The sequence below is a fragment of the Lichenostomus cassidix genome, chromosome 25, assembly GCF_008360975.1.
Source record: "Lichenostomus cassidix isolate B80296 chromosome 25, HeHo_3.0, whole genome shotgun sequence".
Taxonomy (NCBI): Eukaryota; Metazoa; Chordata; class Aves; order Passeriformes; family Meliphagidae; genus Lichenostomus; species Lichenostomus cassidix.
The window spans coordinates 3,951,230-3,974,239 of record NC_139505.1 but is presented as its reverse complement, the minus strand read 5'-3'; the positions used below and the strand labels follow the sequence as shown (position 1 = coordinate 3,974,239).

The following is a 23,010-nucleotide window of genomic DNA, read 5'->3' as shown; positions in this document are numbered from 1 at the left end:
ATTTATTGGATTTATGGGATTTATTGGATTTATTGGGTTTATGGGATTTATTTGGTTTATTTATTTGATTTATTTGACTTATGGGATTTATTAGATTTATTGGATTTATTGGATTTGTTGGATTTGTTGGATTTATTGGATTTATTGGATTTATGGGATTTATTTGGTTTATTTATTTGATTTATTTGACTTATCGGTTTTATTAGATTTATTGGATTTATTGGATTTATGGGATTTATTTGTTTTATTGGTTTTATTGGATTTATTGGATTTATTTGGTTTATTTATTTGATTTATTTGACTTACGGGATTTATTAGATTTATTGGATTTATTGGATTTGTTGGATTTATGGGATTTATTTGTTTTATTGGTTTTATTGGATTTATTGGATTTATTTGGTTTATTTATTTGATTTATTTGACTTATGGGATTTATTAGATTTATTTGATTTATTGGATTTATTGGTTTTATGGGATTTATTTGGTTTATTTATTTGATTTATTTGACTTATGGGATTTATTAGATTTATTGGATTTATTGGATTTATTGGTTTTATTGGATTTATGGGATTTATTTGGTTTATTTATTTGATTTATTTGACTTACGGGATTTATTAGATTTATTGGATTTATTGGATTTGTTGGATTTATGGGATTTGTTGGATTTATGGGATTTATTTGGTTTATTTTTTGGATTTATTTGGTTTATTGGATTTATGGGATTTATTGGATTTGTTGGATTTATGGGATTTATTGGATTTATGGGATTTATTTGATTTATTGGATTTATGGGATTTATTGGGTTTATTTATTGGATTTATTTGATTTATTGGATTTATTGGATTTGTTGGATTTGTTGGATTTATTGGATTTATTTGGTTTATTGGATTTATTGGATTTATTGGATTTATTGGATTTATTGGGTTTATTTATTGGATTTATTTGATTTATTTGATTTATTGGATTTATTGGATTTGTTGGATTTGTTGGATTTATTGGATTTATTTGGTTTATTGGATTTATTTGATTTATTGGATTTGTTGGATTTGTTTGATTTATTGGATTTATTTGGTTTATTGGATTTATTGGATTTGTTGGATTTATTTAGCTCTGAACCTCAGAGTGAGCAATTCCTGAATTCCCAAATTCCCAAAACCCAAATATTTCCCAAATAATTCCCAAAAATTCAAAAAAAAAATCCCAAATCACACCCAGATGTCGGAGGTGCAATCCCAAATTCCCAAATAATTCCCAAAAAATCTTTTAAAATTCCCCAAAAATTGCCAAATAATTCCAAAAAAATCTTTTAAAATTCCCCCAAAATTCCACAAAAATCCCCAAAAAATTCCCAAAAATTCACCAAAAAGCCAAAAAAATTTCCCAAAAATTCCAAAAAAATTCCCAAAAATTCCCAAAAATTCCAAAAAAATCCCCCAAAAATTCCCAAAAATCCATAAAAATTCCCCAAAACTTCCCAAAATCAACCCAATGAAATCCCAAATTACCAAATAATTCCCACATAAGTCCCAAAAAAATCCCCAAAAAATCAAAAAAATTCCCAAAAATCCCAAAAAATCCCCAAAAAATTCCCCAAAAAACCCCAAAAATTCCCAAATAATTCCCAAAATTCCCATCAGACCCAAATATCAGAGGTGCAATCCCAAACTGCCAAATAATTTCAAAATAATTCCCAATAAAATAAAATTCTTAAAAATTCCCCAAAAATCCTTAAAAAATAACAAAAAATCCCCAAAAAATCCCCAAAAAATTCCCAAAAAATTCCCAAAAATTCCCAAAAATTCCCAAATTCCCAAAATTCCCCAGCCCATCACACCCATATATCGGAGGTGCAATCATTGCATTCCCCCAATCCCAAATCCCACAAAAATTACCCAAAAAATTGCCAATTAATTCCAAAAAATCTTTAAAAATTCCCCAAAAAATCCCCAAAAATTCCCCAAAATCCCCCAAAAATTCCCAAAAATTCCCAAAAAATTCCCAAATAATTTCCAGAATTCCCAGCTCACACCCATATATCGGAGGTGCAATCCCAAATTCCCGGATAATTCCCAACGAATCCCAAAAAAATCCTTAAAAAATAAAAAAAAATCCCCCAAAAAATCTCCAAAATTCCAAAAAAAATCCCAAAAAATTCCAAAAAATTCCCCAAAATTCCCCAAAAATTCTCCAAAAATTCCCAAATCATTCCCAAACCGATCACACCCAAATATCAGAGGTGCAATCCTTGCATTCCCCCAATCCCAAATCCCACAAAAATTACCCCAAAAATTGCCAATTAATTCCAAAAAATCTTTTAAAATTCCCAAAAAAATCCAAAAAAATTCCAAAAAAATCCCAAAAAATTCCAAAAAATTCCCCGAAAATTCCCAAAAATTCCCATTAAATCCCAAAACTTCCCAAACCGATCACACCCAAATATCAGAGGTGCAATCCTTGCATTCCCCCAATCCCAAATCCCACAAAAATTACCCAAAAATCGCCAATTAATTCCAAAAAATCTTTAAAAATTCCCCAAAAAATAAAAAAAATTCCCCAAAATTCCCAAAAAATTCCAAAAAATCCCCCAAAATTCCCAAATCATTCCCAAAAATTCCCAAAGCCATCACACCCATATATCGGAGGTGCAATCCCAAGTTCCCAGATAATTCCCAAAAAAACCCCCCAGAAATTGCCAATTAATTCCAAAAAAATCTTTAAAAATTCCCAAAAAAATCCAAAAAAATTCCCAAAAATTCCCAAAAAATCCCCAAAAAATTCCCCAATAATTCCCAAAATTCCCAAATCATTCCCAAAATTCCCCAAACCCATCACACCCATATATCAGAGGTGCAATCCCCTCCCGGGTATCTCATCTCGTGAGCCAGGCAAGGGCCGTGCGGCTCCTTGCCGAAATCCACCAGGAAGTTCCTGTTCACCGCCAGGCCTCCCTTCTCCGTGTCCACGTCCAGCTGCAGCATCACCGAGCCCTCCCTGGAATCATTAATTAATGATTAATTAATAATTAATTAATAATTGATTAATTAATAGTGGTTATTGATTGAGTCATTAATCGTTAAAGTCCTGAATTCGGGATTCACTCTCAGCCCTCCGTGTCCAAATCGAGCTGCAGCATCACCGAGCCCTCCCTGGGGGGAATTAACCGTTAATTAATTAGTTAATAGTTATTGTTCATTGAGGATTGAATGATTGATTGATTGATTGATTAATTAATTGTTAATGTTCTGAATTCGGGTTTCACTCTCAGCCCTCCGTGTCCAAATCGAGCTGCAGCATCACCGAGCCCTCCCTGGGGGGAATTAACCGTTAATTAATTACTTAATTAATTAATTAATAATTAATGATTGTTGCTGATTGATTGATTCGTCATCAATGTCCTGAATTCGGGATTGATTAATCGTCAATGTCCTCAATTTGGGATTCACTCTCAGCCCTCAGTGTCCACGTCCAGCTGCAGCATCACCAAGCCCTCCCTGGGGGTAATTAACCATTAATTAATAATTAATAATTAATTAGTGATTGTTGTTCATTGAGGATTGATTGATCGATTGATTAATCGTTAATGTCCTGAATTCAGGATTAATTAATCATTAAAGTCCTCAATTCGGGATTCACTCTCAGCCCTCATTGTCCATGTCTGGCTGCAGCATCACCGAGCCCTCCCTGTGAGTAATTAATAATTAATCATTAATAATAGATTAATTAATAGCTGTTAGTGATCAATCAATCAAGCAATAATCCATCAATGATCAATAACTGATCAATAATCGATCACCTGATAAGGTCGGGGTAGAACTGGCGATCCCAGGCACTGCAGAGCTCTCCAGCAGTGAGATTTAAACCAATTCTTACCCAATTACCAATCAATTCCTCATCATTAACCAATCAATAATCAATCAATAATCAATAATCAATCCATTATCGATTACCTGATGAGGTCGGGGTAGAACTGGCGATCCCAGGCATTATAGAGAGGTTTCCCGGGGTGGGATTTAAACCAATTATTACTCAATTAACAATAAATTACTAATCATTAACCAACCAATAACCAATCAATAATCAATAACTGATCAATAATCGATTACCTGATGAGGTCGGGGTAGAACTGGCGATCCCAGGCACTGCAGAGAGCTCTCCAGCAGTGAGATTTAAACCAATTATTACTCAATTAACAATAAATTACTAATCATTAACCAACCAATAACCAATCAATAATCAATCAATAACCAATCAATAATCGATTACCTGATGAGGTCGGGGTAGAACTGGCGATCCCAGGCACTGCAGAGAGCTCTCCAGCAGTGAGATTTAAACCAATTATTAATAAATTACCAATAAATTCCTAATCATTATTCAATCATTAACCAATCAATAACCAATCAATAATCAATAACTGATCAATAATCGATCACCTGATGAGGTCGGGGTAGAACTGGCGATCCCAGGCGCTGTACAGAGATGTTGTCACGTAGAGTCTCTTCCCATCCAGGCTCAGCTGGATCATCTGAGGTCCTCCGGGAACCTTTTTACCCTAAAATCCCAAAAATTGGGAAAATCCCAAATGGGATGGGATTGGGATGGGAAATCCCAAATATTGGGAAAATCCCAAAAATTGGGAAAATCCCAAATGGGATGGGATTGGGATGGGAAATCCCAAAAATTGGGAAAATCCCAAAGGGAATGGGATTGGGATGGGAAATCCTAAATTGGGATGGAAATGGGAAAATCCCAAAGTGAGGATGGAGTTGATCCCAAAATGGGAAATCCTAAATTGGGATGGAAATAGAAAATCCCAAATGGAATGGGATTGGGATGGGAAATCCTAAATTGGGAAAATCCCAATTGGAATGGGAAATCCTAAATTCGGATGGAAATGGGAATAATTTCGGGATAATTTTGGGATAATTTCAGGACAATTTCAGGTCGATTTTGGGGTAATTTCAGGTAATTTCGGGTCAATTTTGGGATAATTTCAAAAGATAATTGCGGGTCGATTTTGAGATAATTTTGGGTAATTTCAGGGTAATTTTGGGGTAATTTCAGGGTAATTTTGGGGTAATTTTGGGATAAATTTGGGTCAATTTTGGGGTAATTTTGGGCTCATTTTGGGATCATTTGTGTACAATTTTGGGATAATTCCAGGATATTTTTGGGGTAATTTCAGGACAATTTCAGGATAATTTGGAATTTCAGGAAATTTTGGATAATCGGAATAATTTTGGGATAATTTCAAGATAATTTCAGGACAATTTTGGGATCATTTCAGGACAATTTCAGGATAATTTCAGGATAATTTTGGGGTAATTTTGGGATAATTTCAGGGTAATTTTGGGGTAATTTTGGGATAATTCCAGGATATTTTTGGGATAATTTCCGGACAATTTTGGGGTAATTCCGGAATAATTCAGGGATAATTTCAGGATAATTTTGGGATGATTTCGGGATAATTTTGGGATAATTTCAGGACAATTTTGGAATAATTTCGGGATCATTTTGGGGTAATTTTGGGATAATTTCAGGACAATTTTGGGACAATTTCGGGGTAATTTTGGGATAATTTCAGGACAATTTCGGGATAATTTCGGGGTAATTCCCTCTCGATTTTGGGGTGATTTGGGGTCGATTTTGAGATAATTTCGAGTCATTTCGGGTCAATTTTGGGATAATTTCGGGATAATTTTGGGATAATTTCAGGATAATTTTGGGGTAATTTTGGGATAATTTCGGGACAATTTTGGGGTAATTTCAGGACAATTTTGGGGTAATTTTGGGATAATTTCAGTATAATTTTGGGATAATTTTGGGATAATTTCAGGATAATTTCGGGACAATTTTGGGGTAATTCCGGGTTAATTTTGGGGTGATTCCAGAAATTCTGGATAATTTCGGGATAATTTTGGATAATTTTGGGATAATTTCAGGATAATTTTGGGATAATTTCGGAATTTTGGGGTAATTTCGTGTAATTTCGGGTCGATTTTTGGGATAATTTCAGGACAATTTCGGGATAATTTCGGGATAATTTCGGGATAATTTTGGGATAATTTTGGGATAATTTTGGGATAATTTTGGGACAATTTCAGGACAATTTCTGGATAATTTTGGGACAATTTCGGGATAATTTCAGTATAATTCTGGGATAATTTTGGGATAATTTCAGGACAATTTTGGTATAATTTCGGAATGATTTTGGAATAATTTTGGAATAATTTTAGGACAATTTTGGAATAATTTGGGGATCATTTCAGTATAATTCTGGGGTAATTTCGGGACAATTTTGGGATAATTTTGGGACAATTTCGGGCTAATTTCGGGACTCACCTGGATGACAAAAGGCTCCGGCTGACTCGGCAGCTCCTCATCCTCACACACCTCCACCTTCCCCCCCTTGGCGATGCTTCCTCCCACAAAAACCTGGAAAATCCCAAAAAAATCACAAAATCCTGGAAAAAACCTGGAAAATCCCAAAAAAAATCACAAAATCCTGGAAAAAAACCGGGAAAATCCCCAAAAAATCACAAAATCCCCCCAAAAAAAAGGGAAAAACCCCAAAAAATTCACCAAATCCTGAAAAAAACCGGGAAAAATTCCCCAAAAAACCGGGAAAAACCCCCAAAAAATCACCCAATCCTGAAAAAAAACCGGGAAAAATCCCAAAAAAATCACAAAATCCCCCCAAAAAAAAGGGAAAAACCCCCAAAAAATCACCCAATCCTGAAAAAAACCGGGGAAAAATCCCCAAAAAACCGGGAAAAACCCCCAAAAAATCACCCAATCCTGAAAAAAAACCGGGAAAAATCCCAAAAAAATCACCCAATCTCAAAAAAAAAAAGGGAAAAACCCAAAAAAAATCACCCAATCCCAAAAAAACCCGGGAAAAATCCCCCCAAAAAATGGGAAAACCCCCCAAAAAATCACCCAATCCCATAAAAAAACCGGGAAAAATCCCAAAAAATCACCCAATCCCATTAAAAAAATGGGAAAAACCCCAAAAGATCACCCAATCCCGAAAAAAACCGGGAAAAACCCAAAAAAAAAATCACAAAAAATCCCCCAAAAACCGGGAAAAATCCCCAAAAAAAATCACCAAATCCCATAAAAAACCCGGGAAAAGTCCCAAAAAAATCACCCAATCCCAAAAAAAAAAAGGGAAAAACCCCAAAAAAATCACCCAATCCCAAAAAAACCGGGAAAAATCCCAAAAAAAATCACCCAATCCCGAAAAGAAAACCTGCGGAAAATCCAAAAAAATCCTCAAAATATCGGGAAAAACCCCAAAAAAATCACCCAATCCCAAAAAAAAACCCGGGAAAAAGCCCAAAAAAATCACCCAATCCTGAAAAAAAATGGGAAAAACCCCAAAAAATCCTGAAAAAAAAAGGGAAAAACCCCAAAAAATTCCGAAAAAAAAGGGAAAACCCCCAAAAACTCCCGCAAAAAAAAGGGAAAAACCCCAAAAAATCACCCAATCCCAAAAAAAACCCCCAAAATCCCATGGGAACTCACCTGCCCCACCAATTTGGGGTTTTTGGTGTCAGAAATGTCATATTGTCTGACGTCCCCATGGAGCCAGTTGGAGAAATAGAGGAATTTGTCATCCAGGGAAATCAGGATGTCTGTGATGAACCCTTGGGAAAAAAATTGGGATAATTTTGGGAATTTTGGGGATTTTGGGGAATTTTGGGATGATTTTGGGGAGATTTTGGGGAATTTTGGGGAGATTTGGGGGATTTTGGGATGATTTTGGGATGATTTTGGGGAATTTTGGGGAGATTTTGGGGATTTTGGGATAAATTTAGGCAGATTTTGGGGATTTTGGGATGATTTTAGGGAGATTTTGGGGAATTTTGGGGAATTTTGGGGAGATTTTGGGGATTTTGGGAAGGTGGAGTTGATCCTAAAATGGGATTTTTCAATGGTTTTAGAATAATTTTGGGATGATTTTAGGGAGGATGGAGTTGATCCCAAAATTGAATTTTGGGATAATTTTGGGATAATTTTAGGGAGGATGGAGATGATCCCAAAATGGGATTTTGGGATGATTTTGGGATGATTTTGGGGAGGATGGAGGTGATCCCAAAATAGGAATTTGTCATCCAGGGAAATCAGGATGTCTGTGATGAACCCTTGGGAAAAAATTTGGGATAATTTTGGGAAGATTTTGGGAATTTTGGGGAATTTTGGGATGATTTTGGGGAGATTTTGGGGAGATTTTGGGGATTTTGGGATGATTTTGGGGAATTTTGGGGAGATTTTGGGGATTTTGGGATGATTTTGGGGAGATTTTGGGGAATTTTGGGGAGATTTTGGGGATTTTGGGGAATTTTGGGATGATTTTGGGGAGATTTTGGGGATTTTGGGATGATTTTGGGGAATTTTGGGGAGATTTTGGGGATTTTGGGAAGGTGGAGATGATCCTAAAATGGGATTTTTCAATGGTTTTGGAATAATTTTGGGATAATTTTGGGATGATTTTAGGGAGGATGGAGTTGATCCTAAAATGGGATTTTGGGATGATTTTGGGATAATTTTGGGGAGGATGGAGGTGATCCCAAAATAGGAATTTGTCATCCAGGGAAATCAGGATGTCTGTGATGAACCCTTGGGAAAAAATTTGGGATAATTTTGGGAATTTTGGGGATTTTGGGGATTTTGGGAGATTTTGGGGATTTTGGGGATTTGGGGATTTTGGGGATTTTGGGAGATTTTGGGGAATTTTGGGAAGATTTTGGGAATTTTGGGGAATTTTGGGATGATTTTGGGGAGATTTTGGGGAGATTTTGGGGATTTTGGGATGATTTTGGGGAATTTTGGGGAGATTTTGGGGATTTTGGGAAGGTGGAGGTGATCCTAAAATGGGATTTTTCAATGATTTTAGAATAAATTTGGAATAATTTTAGGGAGGATGAAGCTGATCCTAAAATGGGATTTTGGGATAATTTTGGGATAATTTTAGGGAGGCTGGAGTTGATCCTAAAATGGGATTTGGGAAGGATTTTGGGGTGGATGGAGATGATCCTAAAATAGGAATTTGACATCCAGGGAAATCAGGATGTCTGTGATGAACCCTTGGGGAAAAATTTGGGATAATTTTGGGAAGATTTTGGGGAGATTTTGGGGAATTTGGGGAATTTTGGGATGATTTTGGGGAGATTTTGGGGATTTTGGGATGATTTTGGGGAGATTTTGGGGAGATTTTGGGGATTTTGGGATGATTTTGGGGAGATTTTGGGGAGATTTTGGGGATTTTGGGAAGATTTTGGGATGATTTTGGGGAATTTTGGGGAGATTTTGGGGATTTTGGGATAAATTTAGGCAGATTTTGGGGATTTTGGGATGATTTTAGGGAGATTTTGGGGATTTTGGGATGATTTTGGGGAGATTTTGGGGATTTTGGGAAGGTGGAGTTGATCCTAAAATGAGATTTTTTCAATGATTTTAGAATAATTTTGGGATGATTTTAGAGAGGATGGAGTTGATCCCAAAATGGGATTTTGGGATAATTTTGGGATAATTTTAGGGAGGATGGAGATGATCCCAAAATGGGATTTTGGGATGATTTTGGGATAATTTTGGGGAGGATGGAGATGATCCCAAAATAGGAATTTGTCATCCAGGGAAATCAGGATGTCTGTGATGAACCCTTGGGAAAAAAATTGGGATAATTTTGGGAATTTTGGGGATTTTGGGGAATTTTGGGATGATTTTGGGGAGATTTTGGGGAATTTTGGGGAGATTTGGGGGATTTTGGGATGATTTTGGGATGATTTTGGGGAATTTTGGGGAGATTTTGGGGATTTTGGGATAAATTTAGGCAGATTTTGGGGATTTTGGGATGATTTTAGGGAGATTTTGGGGAGATTTTGGGGATTTTGGGATGATTTTGGGGAATTTTGGGGAGATTTTGGGGATTTTGGGAAGGTGGAGTTGATCCTAAAATGGGATTTTTCAATGATTTTAGAATAATTTTGGGATAATTTTAGGGAGGATGGAGATGATCCTAAAATGGGATTTTGGGATGAATTTGGGATAATTTTGGGAATTTTAGGGAGAATGGAGTTGATCCCAAAATGGGATTTTGGGATAATTTTGGGATAATTTTTGGGAGGATGGAGTTGATTCCAAAATAGAATTTTGGGATGATTTTAGGGAGGATGGAGTTGATCCCAAAATGGGATTTGGGGAGGATTTTGGGATAATTTTGGGATAATTTTAGGAAGGATGGAGTTGATCCTAAAATTGAATTTTGGGATAATTTTGGGATAATTTTAGGGAGGATGGAGGTGATCCCAAAATTGAATTTTGGGATGATTTTGGGATAATTTTGGGGTGGATGGAGATGATCCCAAAATGGGAATTTGTCATCCAGGGAAATCAGGATGTCTGTGATGAACCCTTGGGAAAAAATTTGGGATGTTTTGGGATTTTGGGAATTTTGGGGATTTTGGGGAGATTTTGGGGGATTTTGGGAAGATTTTGGGGATTTTGGGATGATTTTGGGATAATTTTTTAAAAATCCCATTTTGGGATAATAATCAGGATATCGTTGATGAATCCTGGGGGAGAGAGAAATTTGGGAGATTTTGGGGAATTTTGGGGAGATTTTGGGGAATTTTGGGGAGATTTTGGGGAATTTTGGGGAGATTTTGGGGAATTTTGGGGAGATTTTGGGGAATTTTGGGAAGGTGGAGGTGATCCTAAAATGGGATTTTGGGGAGGATTTTAGGGAGGATGGAGTTGATCCTTAAATGGGATTTTGCAAAGATTTTGGGAAAATTTTGGGATGATTTTGAGGTGGATGGAGTTGATCCTAAAATTGAATTTTGGGATGATTTTGGGATAATTTTGGGGAGGATGGAGTTGATCCCAAAATAGGAATTTGTCATCCAGGGAAATCAGGATGTCCGTGATGAACCCTTGGGGAAAAATTTGGGAGATTTTGGGAAGATTTTGGGAATTTTGGGATGATTTTGGGGAGATTTTGGGGAGATTTTGGGGATTTTGGGAAGATGGAGGTGATCCTAAAATGGAATTTTGCAATGATTTTGGGATAATTTTGGGGAGGATGGAGTTGATCCTAAAATTGAATTTTGGGATAATTTTGGGATCATTTTGGGGATGACAGAATTTATCCCAAACTGGAATTTTGGGAGGATTTTGGGGACGATGGAGATGATCCCAAAATGGAATTTTGGGATGATTTTGGGATAATTTTGGGATGAATTTGGGATAATTTTAGGGAGGATGGAGTTGATTCCAAAATGGGATTTTGGGATGATTTTGGGATAATTTTGGGATGAATTTGGGATCATTTTTCCAAAATGGGACTTGGGGATGATTTTGGGGAGGATGGAACTGATCCCAAAACTGAATTTTGGGATGATTTTGGGATGATTTTGGGGATGATGGAGCTGATACCAAAATTGAATTTTGGGATGATTTTGGGATGATTTTGGGATGATTTTGGGATAATTTTGGGGAGGATGGAGCTGATCCCAAACTGGAATTTTGGGGACGATTTTTGGGATGATTTTAAGCTGATCCTATCACAGATCATGACCCTGGGAACGTTGAGAATTTTGGGAATTCTGGGAATTTAGTGAATTCTGGGAATTTCATGAATTTTGGGAATTTGGGAAATTCTGGGAATGTTGGGGAATTTCAGGAATTTTGGGAATTTGGGAAATTCTGGGAATGTTGGGGAATTTCAGGAATTTTGGGAATTCTGAGAATTTTGGGAATTTCAGGAATTCTGGGAATGTTGGGGAATTTTGGGAATTTTGGGAATGTCACGAATTCTGGGAATTGGAGGAATTTCATGAATTTTGGGAATTTGGGGGATTTGGGAAATTCTGGAAATGTTGGGGAATTTCAGGAATTTTGGGAATTCTGAGAATTTTGGGAATTTTGGAATTTAGTGAATTCTGGGAATTTGGGGAATTTTGGGAATTTGGGGAATTCTGGGAATTTCTGGGAATTTTGGGAATTTAAGGACTTTCAGGAATTTCTGGGAATTTGGGAATTTTGGGAATTTTGGGAATTCTCCCACCTGGCATCTCGGGCAGGATCCAATTCTTCACCTTCTTGCTGGGAACCTGAATCACCTTCTCTGCCGCCCAGTCGCCTCGCTGCGGGAAAACGGGATTTGGGGTTTGGGGTTTGGGATCCCAAAATTCCTCCGATTGGATCCCAAAATCCCTCAGGATCCCAAATTCCTCCAATTGGATCCCAAATCCCTTAGGTTTGGATCCCAAATCCCTCAGGATCCCAAATTCCTCAGATTTGATCCCAAAATCTCTCAGGATCCCAAATTCTGCAAAATCCCAAATTCTTCAGATTGGATCCCAAAATCCCTCAAAATCCCAAAATCCCTCAATTGGATCCCAAATCCCTCAAAATCCCAAATCCCTCGGATTTGATCCCAAAATCCCTCAGGTTTGGATTCCAAAATCTCTCAGGATCCCAAACTCCTTGGATTGCATCCCAAAATCTCTCAGGATCCCAAATCCCTCAGATTGGATCCCAAATTCCTCAGATTGGATCCCAAATCCATCCAAATTGGATCCCAAATCCCTCAGAATCGGATCCCAAATCCCTCAGGATCCCAAATCCATCAAATTGGATCCCAAATTCCTCAAACTGGATCCCAAAATCTCTCAGGATCCCAAATCCCTCAGATTGGATCCCAAAATTCCTCAGCTTGGATCCCAAAATCCCTCAGGATCCCAAATACCACAAAATCCCAAATTCCTTGGATTGGATCCCAAATCCCTCAGGATCCCAAATTCCTCCAATTGGATCCCAAAATCCCTTAGGATCCCAAATTCCACAAAATCCCAAATTCCTCAAATTGGATCCCAAAATCCCTCAGGATCCCAAATACCACAAAATCCCGAATTCCGCAAAATCCCAAATTCCTCGGACTGGATCCCAAAATCTCTCAGGAGCCCAAATTCCTCGGATTGGATCCCAAATCACTTAGGTTTGGATCCCAAATTCCTCAGCTTGGATCCCAAATTCCGCAAAATCCCAAATTCCGCAAAATCCCAAATTCCGCAAAATCCCAAATTCCTCAAATTGGATCCCAAAATCTCTCAGGATCCCAAATTCTGCAAAATCCCAAATTCTGCAAAATCCCAAATTCCTCCAATTGGATCCCAAATTCCTCCAATTGGATCCCAAAATCTCTCAGGATCCCAAATTCTGCAAAATCCCAAATTCTGCAAAATCCCAAATTCCTCAGGTTTGGATCCCAAATTCCTCAAATTGGATCCCAAAATCTCTCAGGATCCCAAATTCCTTGGATCGAATCCCAAATCCCTTAGGTTTGGATCCCAAATATCTCAAAATCCCAAATCCCTCAGATTGGATCCCAAATCCTGCAAAATCCCAAATTCCGCAAAATCACAAATTCCTCAGGTTGGATCCCAAATTCCACAGAATCCCAAATTCCTTAGGTTTGGATCCCAAAATTCTAGGATTTGATCCCAAAATCTCTCAGGATCCCAAATTCCGTAAAATCCCAAATTCCTCAGATTGGATCCCAAATCCCTTGCATTTGATCCCCAAAATCTCTCAGGAGCCCAAATTCCTCGGATTGGATCCCAAATCACTTAGGTTTGGATCCCAAATTCCTCAGCTTGGATCCCAAATTCCGCAAAATCCCAAATTCCGCAAAATCCCAAATTCCGCAAAATCCCAAATTCCTCAAATTGGATCCCAAAATCTCTCAGGATCCCAAATTCTGCAAAATCCCAAATTCTGCAAAATCCCAAATTCCTCCAATTGGATCCCAAATTCCTCCAATTGGATCCCAAAATCTCTCAGGATCCCAAATTCTGCAAAATCCCAAATTCTGCAAAATCCCAAATTCCTCAGGTTTGGATCCCAAATTCCTCAAATTGGATCCCAAAATCTCTCAGGATCCCAAATTCCTTGGATCGAATCCCAAATCCCTTAGGTTTGGATCCCAAATATCTCAAAATCCCAAATCCCTCAGATTGGATCCCAAATCCTGCAAAATCCCAAATTCCGCAAAATCACAAATTCCTCAGGTTGGATCCCAAATTCCACAGAATCCCAAATTCCTTAGGTTTGGATCCCAAAATTCTAGGATTTGATCCCAAAATCTCTCAGGATCCCAAATTCCGTAAAATCCCAAATTCCTCAGATTGGATCCCAAATCCCTTGCATTTGATCCCCAAAATCTCTCAGGATCCCAAATTCCTCGGATTGGATCCCAAATCACTTAGGTTTGGATCCCAAATTCCTCAGCTTGGATCCCAAATTCTGCAAAATCCCAAATTCTGCAAAATCCCGAATTCCGCAAAATCCCAAATTCCTCCAATTGGATCCCAAATCCCTCAGGATCTCAAATTCCTCCAATTGGATCCCAAAATCTCTCAGGATCCCAAATTCCGCAAAATCCCAAATCCCTAAAAATCCCAAATTCCTTAGGTTTGGATCCCAAATCCCTCAGGATCCCAAATCCCATCCATGAGAAAATTGGGATTTTTCAGTTTTGGGATTTTCCAGCTTTGGGGTTTTCCAGCTTTGGGAATTTTCAGTTTTGGGATTTCCCAGCTTTGGGATTTTCGAGTTTTGGGATTTTTCAGTTCGGGGATTTCCCAGCTTTGGGATTTTCTGGCTTTGGGATTTTCTGGCTTTGGGGTTTTCCAGCTTTGGGATTTTTTAATTTTGGGATTTCCTGTCTTTAGGATTTTCCAGCTTTAGGATTTTCCAATTTTGGGATTTTTCAAATTTCGGATTCTCCGGCTTTGAGATTTTAGAGTTTTGGGATTTTCTGGCTTTGGAATTTTCCATCTTCGGGATTTTCCGTCTTTGGGATTTTCCAGCTTTGGGATTTTTCCATCTTTGGGATTTTCTGGCTTTGGGATTTTTCAATTTTGGGATTTCCCAGCTTTAGGATTTCCTGGCTTTGGGATTTTCCATCTTTGGGATTTTTCAATTTTGGGATTTCCTGGCTTTGGGATTTTTCAGTTTTGGGATTTTCTGACTTTGCAATTTCCTGGCTTTGGGATTTTCCTATTTTTGGGATTTTTCAGTTTGGGGATTTTCCGGCTTTACGATTTTCCTATTTTTGGGATTTCCCACCTTTAGGATTTTCCAGTTTTGGGATTTTTCAATTTTGAGGTTTTCTGACTTTAGGATTTTCCGGCTTTGGGATTTTTCAATTTTGGGATTTTTCAGCTTCGGTATTTTCTGAATTTGCAATTTCCTTGCTTTGGGATTTTCCTATTTTTGAGATTTTTCAATTTTGGGATTTTCCAGCTTTGGGATTTTTCAGTTTTGGGCCCAAAAATATTCAATTTTCCATCTTTTTTGGCAGAAATCTCCATCCCCCCAACACCCCTTGTGCCGAAAATTCCGGGAAAAACCCCAAATCCCACAAACCCACCCAGAATTTTGGGATTTTCCAGCTTTGGGATTTTCCGTCTTTGGGATTTTCCAGGCTTTGGGATCTTCTGGTTTTGGGATTTTCCAGCTTTGGGATTTTCAGCTTTTGGATTTTCCATCTTCAGGATTTTTCAATTTTGGGAATTTCCAGTTTTGGGATTTCTCAGTTTTGGGATTTTTCGGCTTTGGGATTTTCCTATTTTTGGGATTTTTCAGCTTTGGGATTTTTCAGTTTTGCGATTTCCTGGCTTTAGGATTTTCTGGCTTTGGGATTTTCCGTCTTTGGGATTTTCCCATTTAGGGATTTTACAGTTTTCGGATTTTTTGGCTTTGGGATTTTCCTGGCTTTGGGATTTTCTGGTTTTGGGATTTTCCAGCTTTGGGATTTCCTGGCTTTGAGATTTTGCTATTTTTGAGATTTTTCAATTTTGGGATTTTCCGGCTTTGGGATTTTTCAGTTTTGGGCCAAAAATCTTCAATTTTCCATCTTTTTTTGGCAGAAATCTCCATCCCCCCAACACCCCTTGAGCCGAAAATTCCGGGAAAAACCCCAAATCCCACAAACCCACCGGGAATTTTGGGAATTTTGGGATTTTTGGGATCACCTGGGTCTTGTAGAAGCGATGGATGGCGCTGCTGATGGTACATCCCACAAACCCCTCGGCGGCGTCGGGATTGTGCAGAAACCGGATTTCCAGCGGCGCCGAGTCCTCGCCGACGTCGATGGCCTGGATGTAGCGATGGGAATTCCAATCCCAAACGTTCAGCCGCCGGCCGTAGCGACCTGGGGGGGAAACGGGAATTTTTTGGGATTTTTTGGGGATTTTTTGGGATTTTTTTCTGATTTTTAGGGATTTTTTGTTGATTTTTTGTTGATTTTTTGAGATTTTTTTGGGATTTTTTGGGATTTTTTGGGATGTAGCGATGGGAATTCCAATCCCAAACGTTCAGCCGGCGGCCGTAGCGACCTGGGGGGGAAACGGGAATTTTTTGGGATTTTTTTGGGATTTTTTGGGATTTTTTCTGATTTTTAGGGATTTTTTGGTGATTTTTTGGTGATTTTTTGGCGATTTTTTGGCGATTTTTGGGGGATTTTTTTTGGGGTTTTGGGGAATTTTTTGGGATGTAGCGATGGGAATTCCAATCCCAAACGTTCAGCCGGCGGCCATAGCGACCTGGGAGGGAAATGGGAATTTTTTTGGAATTTTTGGGGATTTTTTTTAGATTTTTTTCCGAATTTTTTGCGAATTTTTTGCAGATTTTTAAAATTTTTTTTATTTTTTGGGATTTTTGGGGGATTTTTTGGGATGTAGCGATGGGAATTCCAATCCCAAACGTTCAGCCGGCGGCCGTAGCGACCTGGGGGGAAATGGGAATTTTTTGGGATTTTTTTTTTTTAATTTTTGACAATTTTTGGGGATTTTTCTGGTGGATTTTTGGGGGGTTTTTTTGGGATTTTTTGGGGATTTTTTGGGATTTTTTGCAGATTTTTTGGGATGTAGCGATGGGAATTCCAATCCCAAACGTTCAGCCGCCGGCCGTAGCGACCTGGGGGAAAATGGGAATTTTTTGGGATTTTTGGGGATTTTGGGATTTTTTGGTGATTTTTTGGCGATTTTTTTGGAATTTTTGGAGATTTTTTGGTGATTTTTGGAGATTTTTTGGGGATATTTTGGGATGTAGCGATGGGAATTCCAATCCCAAACGTTCAGCCGGCGGCCATAGCGACCTGGGGGAAAATGGGAATTTTTTGGGATTTTTTTTTTTTAATTTTTTTTTTTTTGCGAATTTTTTGCAGATTTTAAAATTTTTTTGGGGGGGGGATTTTTTGGGATGTAGCGATGGGAATTCCAATCCCAAACGTTCAGCCGGCGGCCGTAGCGACCTGGGGGGAAAATGGGAATTTTTTGGGATTTTTTTGGGATTTTTTGGGATTTTTTGGTGATTTTTTAGCGATTTTTGGCAATTTTTTGGTGATTTTTGGAGATTTTTTGGGATTTTTTGGCGATTTTTTGGGATGTAGCGATGGGAATTCCAATCCCAAACATTCAGCCGCCGGCCGTAGCGACCTGGGGGGAAATGGGAATTTTTTGGGATTTTTTTTTATTTTTGGGGATTTTTTGGGGGATTTTTTACGAGTTTTAGGGGATTTTTTGAGATTTTTTTGCTGATTTTTTGGGATGTAGCGATGGGAATTCCAATCCCAAACGTTCAGCCGGCGGCCGTAGTGACCTGGGAGGGAAATGGGAATTTTTTGGGATTTTTTGGGAATTTTTTGGGATTTTTTGGGGTTTTTTGGGATTTTTTTGGCTTTTTTTGGGATTTTTGGAGATTTTTTTAGGGATTTTTGGGGATTTTTTGGAAGTTTTTGGGGATTTTTTGGGATGTAGCGATGGGAATTCCAATCCCAAACGTTCAGCCGGCGGCCATAGCACCCTGGGGGGGAAATGGGAATTTTTTGGGATTTTTTGGGATTTTTTGCTGATTTTTAGGGATTTTTTGGTGATTTTTTGGTGATTTTTTGGTGATTTTTTGGCGATTTTTGCGGGTTTTTTGGGGATTTTTTGGGATGTAGCGATGGGAATTCCAATCCCAAACGTTCAGCCGGCGGCCGTAGCGACCTGGGGGGGAAATGGGAATTTTTTGGGATTTTTTTGGGATTTTTTTTGCAGTTTTTTTGGGGAGTTTTAGGGATTTTTTTTGAGATTTTTGGGATTTTTTTGCAGATTTTTTGGGATGTAGCGATGGGAATTCCAATCCCAAACGTTCAGCCGGCGGCTGTAGCGACCTGGGGGGAAAATGGGAATTTTTGGGTTTTTTTTTTTTATTTTTTGCGATTTTTTGGGGTTTTTTAGGGATTTTTTTAGGAATTTGGGAATCCCCTTTCCTGAGATTTTCCCTGACTTTTCCCAATTTTCCCCCAACTTTTCCCCAAATTTTCCTGAGATTTTTCCCAACTTTTTCCCCAACTTTGCCCAACTTTTCCCCAAATTTTCCCATTTTTTGCCCAATTTTTCCCTGACTTTTCCCCCAATTTTCCCTGACTTTTCCAACTTTTTCCCCACCTTTTCCCCACCTTTTCCCACCTTTCCCCCAGATTTTCCCATTTTTTCCCCAACTTTTCCCCCCATTTTTCCCTGATTTTTCCAAGTTTTCCCAACTTTTTCCCCCAACTTTTTCCCCAACTTTTCCCAATTTTTTCCCCAACTTTTCCCGAAATTTTCCTGAGGTTCTTCCCAATTTTTTCCCATTTTTTCCCCAACTTTCCCCAAATTTTCCCCAATTTTTCCCAACTTTCCCCAAATTTTTTCCCCAACTTTTCCTGAGGTTTTTCCCAACTTTCCCCAACTTTCCCCTAAATTTTCCTGAGATTTTTCCCAACTTTTCCCCAACTTTCCCCCAAATTTTCCCATTTTTTGCCCAACTTTCCCAAATTTTTCCCCCAATTTTTCCCTAACTTTCCCAAGTTTTCCCAACAAATTTTCCTGAGATTTTTCCCAAGTTTTTCTCCCAATTTTTGCCTAACTTTCCCAATTTTTCCCCAAGTTTTCTCCCAAATTTTCCTGAGGTTTTCCCCAACTTTTCCCGAAATTTTCCTGAGATTTTTCCCAATTTTTTTCCCAATTTTCCCCACCTTTCCCGAGGTCGTTGGGGTCAAACCCGTATCCCAGGACTTTGGGAATTCCCCACTCGGTGCTTTTCCCCAAATTTTCCCCAACTTTCCCCAACTTTTCCCCAAATTTTCCCAAGTTTTTCCCCAACTTTCTCCCAGTTTTTTCCCAAATTTTCCCCAAATTTTCCCCAACTTTCCCCAAACTTTTCCCAATTTTTTCCCCAACTTTTCCCAACTTTTGCCCAACTTTTCCCATTTTTTGCCCAACTTTTCCCCAACTTTCCCAACTTTTCCCAACTTTCCCCCAACTTTTCCCCAGTTTTTCCCCAACTTTTCCCCAAATTTTCCTGAGGTTTTCCCCAACTTTCCCCTAAATTTTCCTGAGGTTTTCCCGAGATGTTTCCCAATTTTTTCCCCAACTTTTCCCCAACTTTTCCCATTTTTTCCCCAACTTTTCCCAATTTTTTCCCCAAGTTTTCCCCTAATTTTCCCAACTTTTCCCCAACTTTTCCTGAGGTTTTTCCCAACTTTTCCTGAGGTTTTTCCCCCAATTTTCCCCCAAATTTTCCTGAGATTTTTCCCAACTTTTTCCCCTAATTTTCCCCCAACCCTTCCCCTTTTCCCAACTTTTGCCCAAGTTTTTCCCCAAATTTTCCCCAACTTTTCCCCAACTCTTTCCCAACTTTCCCCTAAATTTTCCTGAGGTTTTTCCCAATTTTTTCCCCACCTTTTCCCTAGATTTTCCCAAGCTTTCCCCCAACTTTCCCCAACTTTTCCCAACTTTTCCCAACTTTCCCCAATTTTCCTCCAACTTTTCCCAACTTTTCCCAACTATTCCCCAACTTTTTCCAATTTTTTGCCCAACTTTTCCCCAACTTCTCCCAAGTTTTTCCAAACTTTTTCCCCAAATTTCCCCCAACTTTCCCCAACTTTTCCCAACTTTTTTCCCACTTTTTCCCAATTTTTCCCCACCTTTCCCTAGGTCGTTGGGGTCAAACCCGTATCCCAGGACTTTGGGGATTCCCCACTAGGTGCTTTTCCCCAAATTTTCCCCAATTTTCCCCCAAATTTTCCTGAGTTTTTCCCCAACTTTTCCCCAACTTTTCCCATTTTTTGCCCAACTTTTCCCCAACTTTCCCAACTTTTCCCCAACTTTTCCCCAACTTTCCCAAGTTTTCCCCCCAATTTTTGCCTAACTTTCCCAATTTTTCCCCAAGTTTTCCCCCAACTTTTCCCCAAATTTTCCTGAGATTTTCCACAACTTTTTCCCACCTTTTCCCGAGGTTTTCCCACCTTTCCCGAGGTCGTTGGGGTCAAACCCGTATCCCAGCACTTTGGGAATTCCCCACTCAGTGCTTTTCCCCAACTTTTCCCCAACTTTCCCCAACTTTCCCCAAATTTTCCCCAACTTTTCCCCAAATTTTCCCAAGTTTTTCCCCAACTTTTCCCCAACTTTCCCAAGTTTTCCCCCCAATTTTTGCCTAATTTTCCCAATTTTTCCCCGTTTTCCCCCAACTTTTCCCCAAATTTTCCTGAGATTTTCCACAACTTTCCCCGACTTTTCCCAACTTTCTCCCCAACTTTTCCCAAGATTTTCCTCAACTTTTCCCCAACTTTTTCCCAAATTTTCCCATTTTTTGCCCAACTTTTTCCAATTTTTGCCCAATTTTTTGCCCAACTTTTCCCCCACTTTCCCCCAACTTTCCCCATTTCGCCAAATTTTCCCAAGTTTTCCACAACTTTTTCCAACTTTTCCCAACTTTTTCCCAACTTTCGCTGTTTTTCTTCAACTTTCCTCAACTTTTCCCAAGTTTTTCCCCAACTTTTCCAAACCTCTCCCAAGTTTTTCATCAACTTTTCCCAACTTTTCCCCAACTTTTCCCCCAACTTTCCCAACTTTTCCCCAACTTTCCCCCAACTTTCCCAAGTTTTCCCCCCAATTTTTGCCTAACTTTCCCAATTTTTCCCCAAGTTTTCCCCCAACTTTTCCCCAAATTTTCCTGAGATTTTCCACAACTTTCCCCAACTTTTCCCAACTTTTCCAAGTTTTCCCCCAACTTTCCCCAACTTCTCCCCAACTTTCCCCAACTTCTCCCCAACTTTCCCCAACTTCTCCCCAACTTTTCCCAACTTTCTCCCCAACTTTTCCCAAGATTTTCCTCAACTTTTCCCCAACTTTTTCCCAAATTTTCCCATTTTTTGCCCAACTTTTCCACTTGCCCAATTTTTTGCCCAACTTTTCCCCAACTTCTCCCAAGTTTTTCCAAACTTTTTCCCCAACTTTCCCCCAAATTTCCCCACCTTTTCCCCACCTTTTCCCAAGGTTTTTCCCCACCTTTCCCGAGGTCGTTGGGGTCAAACCCGTATCCCAGCACTTTGGGAATTCCCCACTCGGTGCTTTTCCCCAAATTTTCCCCAATTTTTCCCCAAATTTTCCTGTGGTTTTTCCCAAGATTTTCCCCAACTTTCTCCCAGTTTTTCCCCAAATTTTCCCCAACTTTCCCCAAACTTTTCCCAATTTTTTCCCCAACTTTTCCCCAACTTTTCCCAACTTCTGCCCAACTTTTCCCATTTTTTGCCCAAATTTTCCCCAAATTTTCCAATTTTTTGCCCAACTTTCCCCAACTTTTCCTCAACTTTCCCCAACTTCTCCCCAACTTTTCCCAACTTTCTCCCAACTTTTTCCAAATTTTTCCCCAACTTTCCCCAACTTTTCCCAACTTTTCCCCTAAATTTTCCTGAGATTTTTCCCAACTTTTCCCCCAACTTTCCCCAACTTTTCCCCAACTTTTCCCCAAAATTTTCCTGAGATTTTTCCCAACTTTTTCCCCAACTTTCCTCCAACTTTTCCCAACTTTTCCCAACTTTCCCCAATTTTCCTCCAACTTTTCCCAACTTTTCCCCACTTTTCCCAACTTTTCCCCAACTTTTTCCAATTTTTTGCCCAACTTTTCCCCAACTTCTCCCAAGTTTTTCCAAACTTTTTCCCCAACTTTCCCCCAACTTTCCCCCAACTTTTCCCAACTTTTTTCCCACCTTTTCCCGAGGTTTTTTCCCCACCTTTCCCGAGGTCGTTGGGGTCAAACCCGTATCCCAGCACTTTGGGAATTCCCCACTCGGTGCTGATCAGCACGTTGTGTCGCGGTTGGTACCAAAAATCGTAACCCATTGGAGGATGGTTTTCCCCTTTTTCCCAATTCCCTTTGATCTCGAAGGTCTCTGAGTCCAGCAGGATAAATCCGCCTGAGTCCCAAAAAAAAAATCCGGGAATTAATCCAAATTAATGTGAATTTGTGGTAAAAAATAGGCGTTTTATTTAATTCATAATTCCAGCAGGATAAATCTCATTATTCCCAAAAAAATCAGGGAATTAATCCAAATTTATGTTAATTTTTTGTTAAAAACAGGTGTTTTAATGGTTGCATAATTGCAGCAGGATAAATCTCATTATTCCCAAAAAAATCCAGTGAAATAATCCCAATTTATGTTAATTTTTCATTAAAAACAGGATTTTTAATGATTGTGTAATTCCAGCAGGATAAATCCGCCTGGTTCCCCCCAAAAAAATCTGAGAATTAATCCAAATTTATGTTAATTTTGGTAAAAAAAAAAGGCGTTTTAATAATTTTATAATTCCAGCAGGATAAATCCACCTGATTCCCCAAAAAAATCCGGAAATTAATCCAAATTTCCCCCCAAAAATGCAGTGAAATAATCCAAATTTATGTTAATTTTTCATTAAAAAATTAATTAAAAAATTAACATGAATTTGGATTATCCCAAAAAAATTAACCTAAATTTGGATTATCCCATTATTCCCAAAAAAATCCAGTGAAATAATCCCAATTTATGTTAATTTTTCATTAAAAACAGGTGGTTTAATGATTGCAGAATTGCATCAGGATAAATCCGCCTGATTCCCAAAAAAAAATTCGGGAATTAATACAAATTTACCACAAAAA

General features: G+C 38.6%; 1 protein-coding gene across 1 annotated transcript in view; it reads right to left on the bottom strand.

The window, feature by feature from the left end:
* Window positions 1-2,797: 2,797 nt before the first annotated feature.
* Window positions 2,798-23,010, bottom strand: part of SELENBP1 (selenium binding protein 1) — a 41,964-nt gene continuing 21,751 nt past the window's right edge. The window contains exons 7-12 of the mRNA XM_085082462.1: window positions 16,041-16,219; window positions 12,068-12,146; window positions 7,525-7,646; window positions 6,340-6,432; window positions 4,431-4,549; window positions 2,798-2,991 (exon numbers count right to left, since the gene is read on the bottom strand). Coding sequence (XP_084938588.1) covers window positions 2,829-2,991; window positions 4,431-4,549; window positions 6,340-6,432; window positions 7,525-7,646; window positions 12,068-12,146; window positions 16,041-16,219 — 755 coding nt within the window. The 3' untranslated portion in view covers window positions 2,798-2,828. The remainder of the gene's footprint in view (window positions 2,992-4,430; window positions 4,550-6,339; window positions 6,433-7,524; window positions 7,647-12,067; window positions 12,147-16,040; window positions 16,220-23,010) is intronic.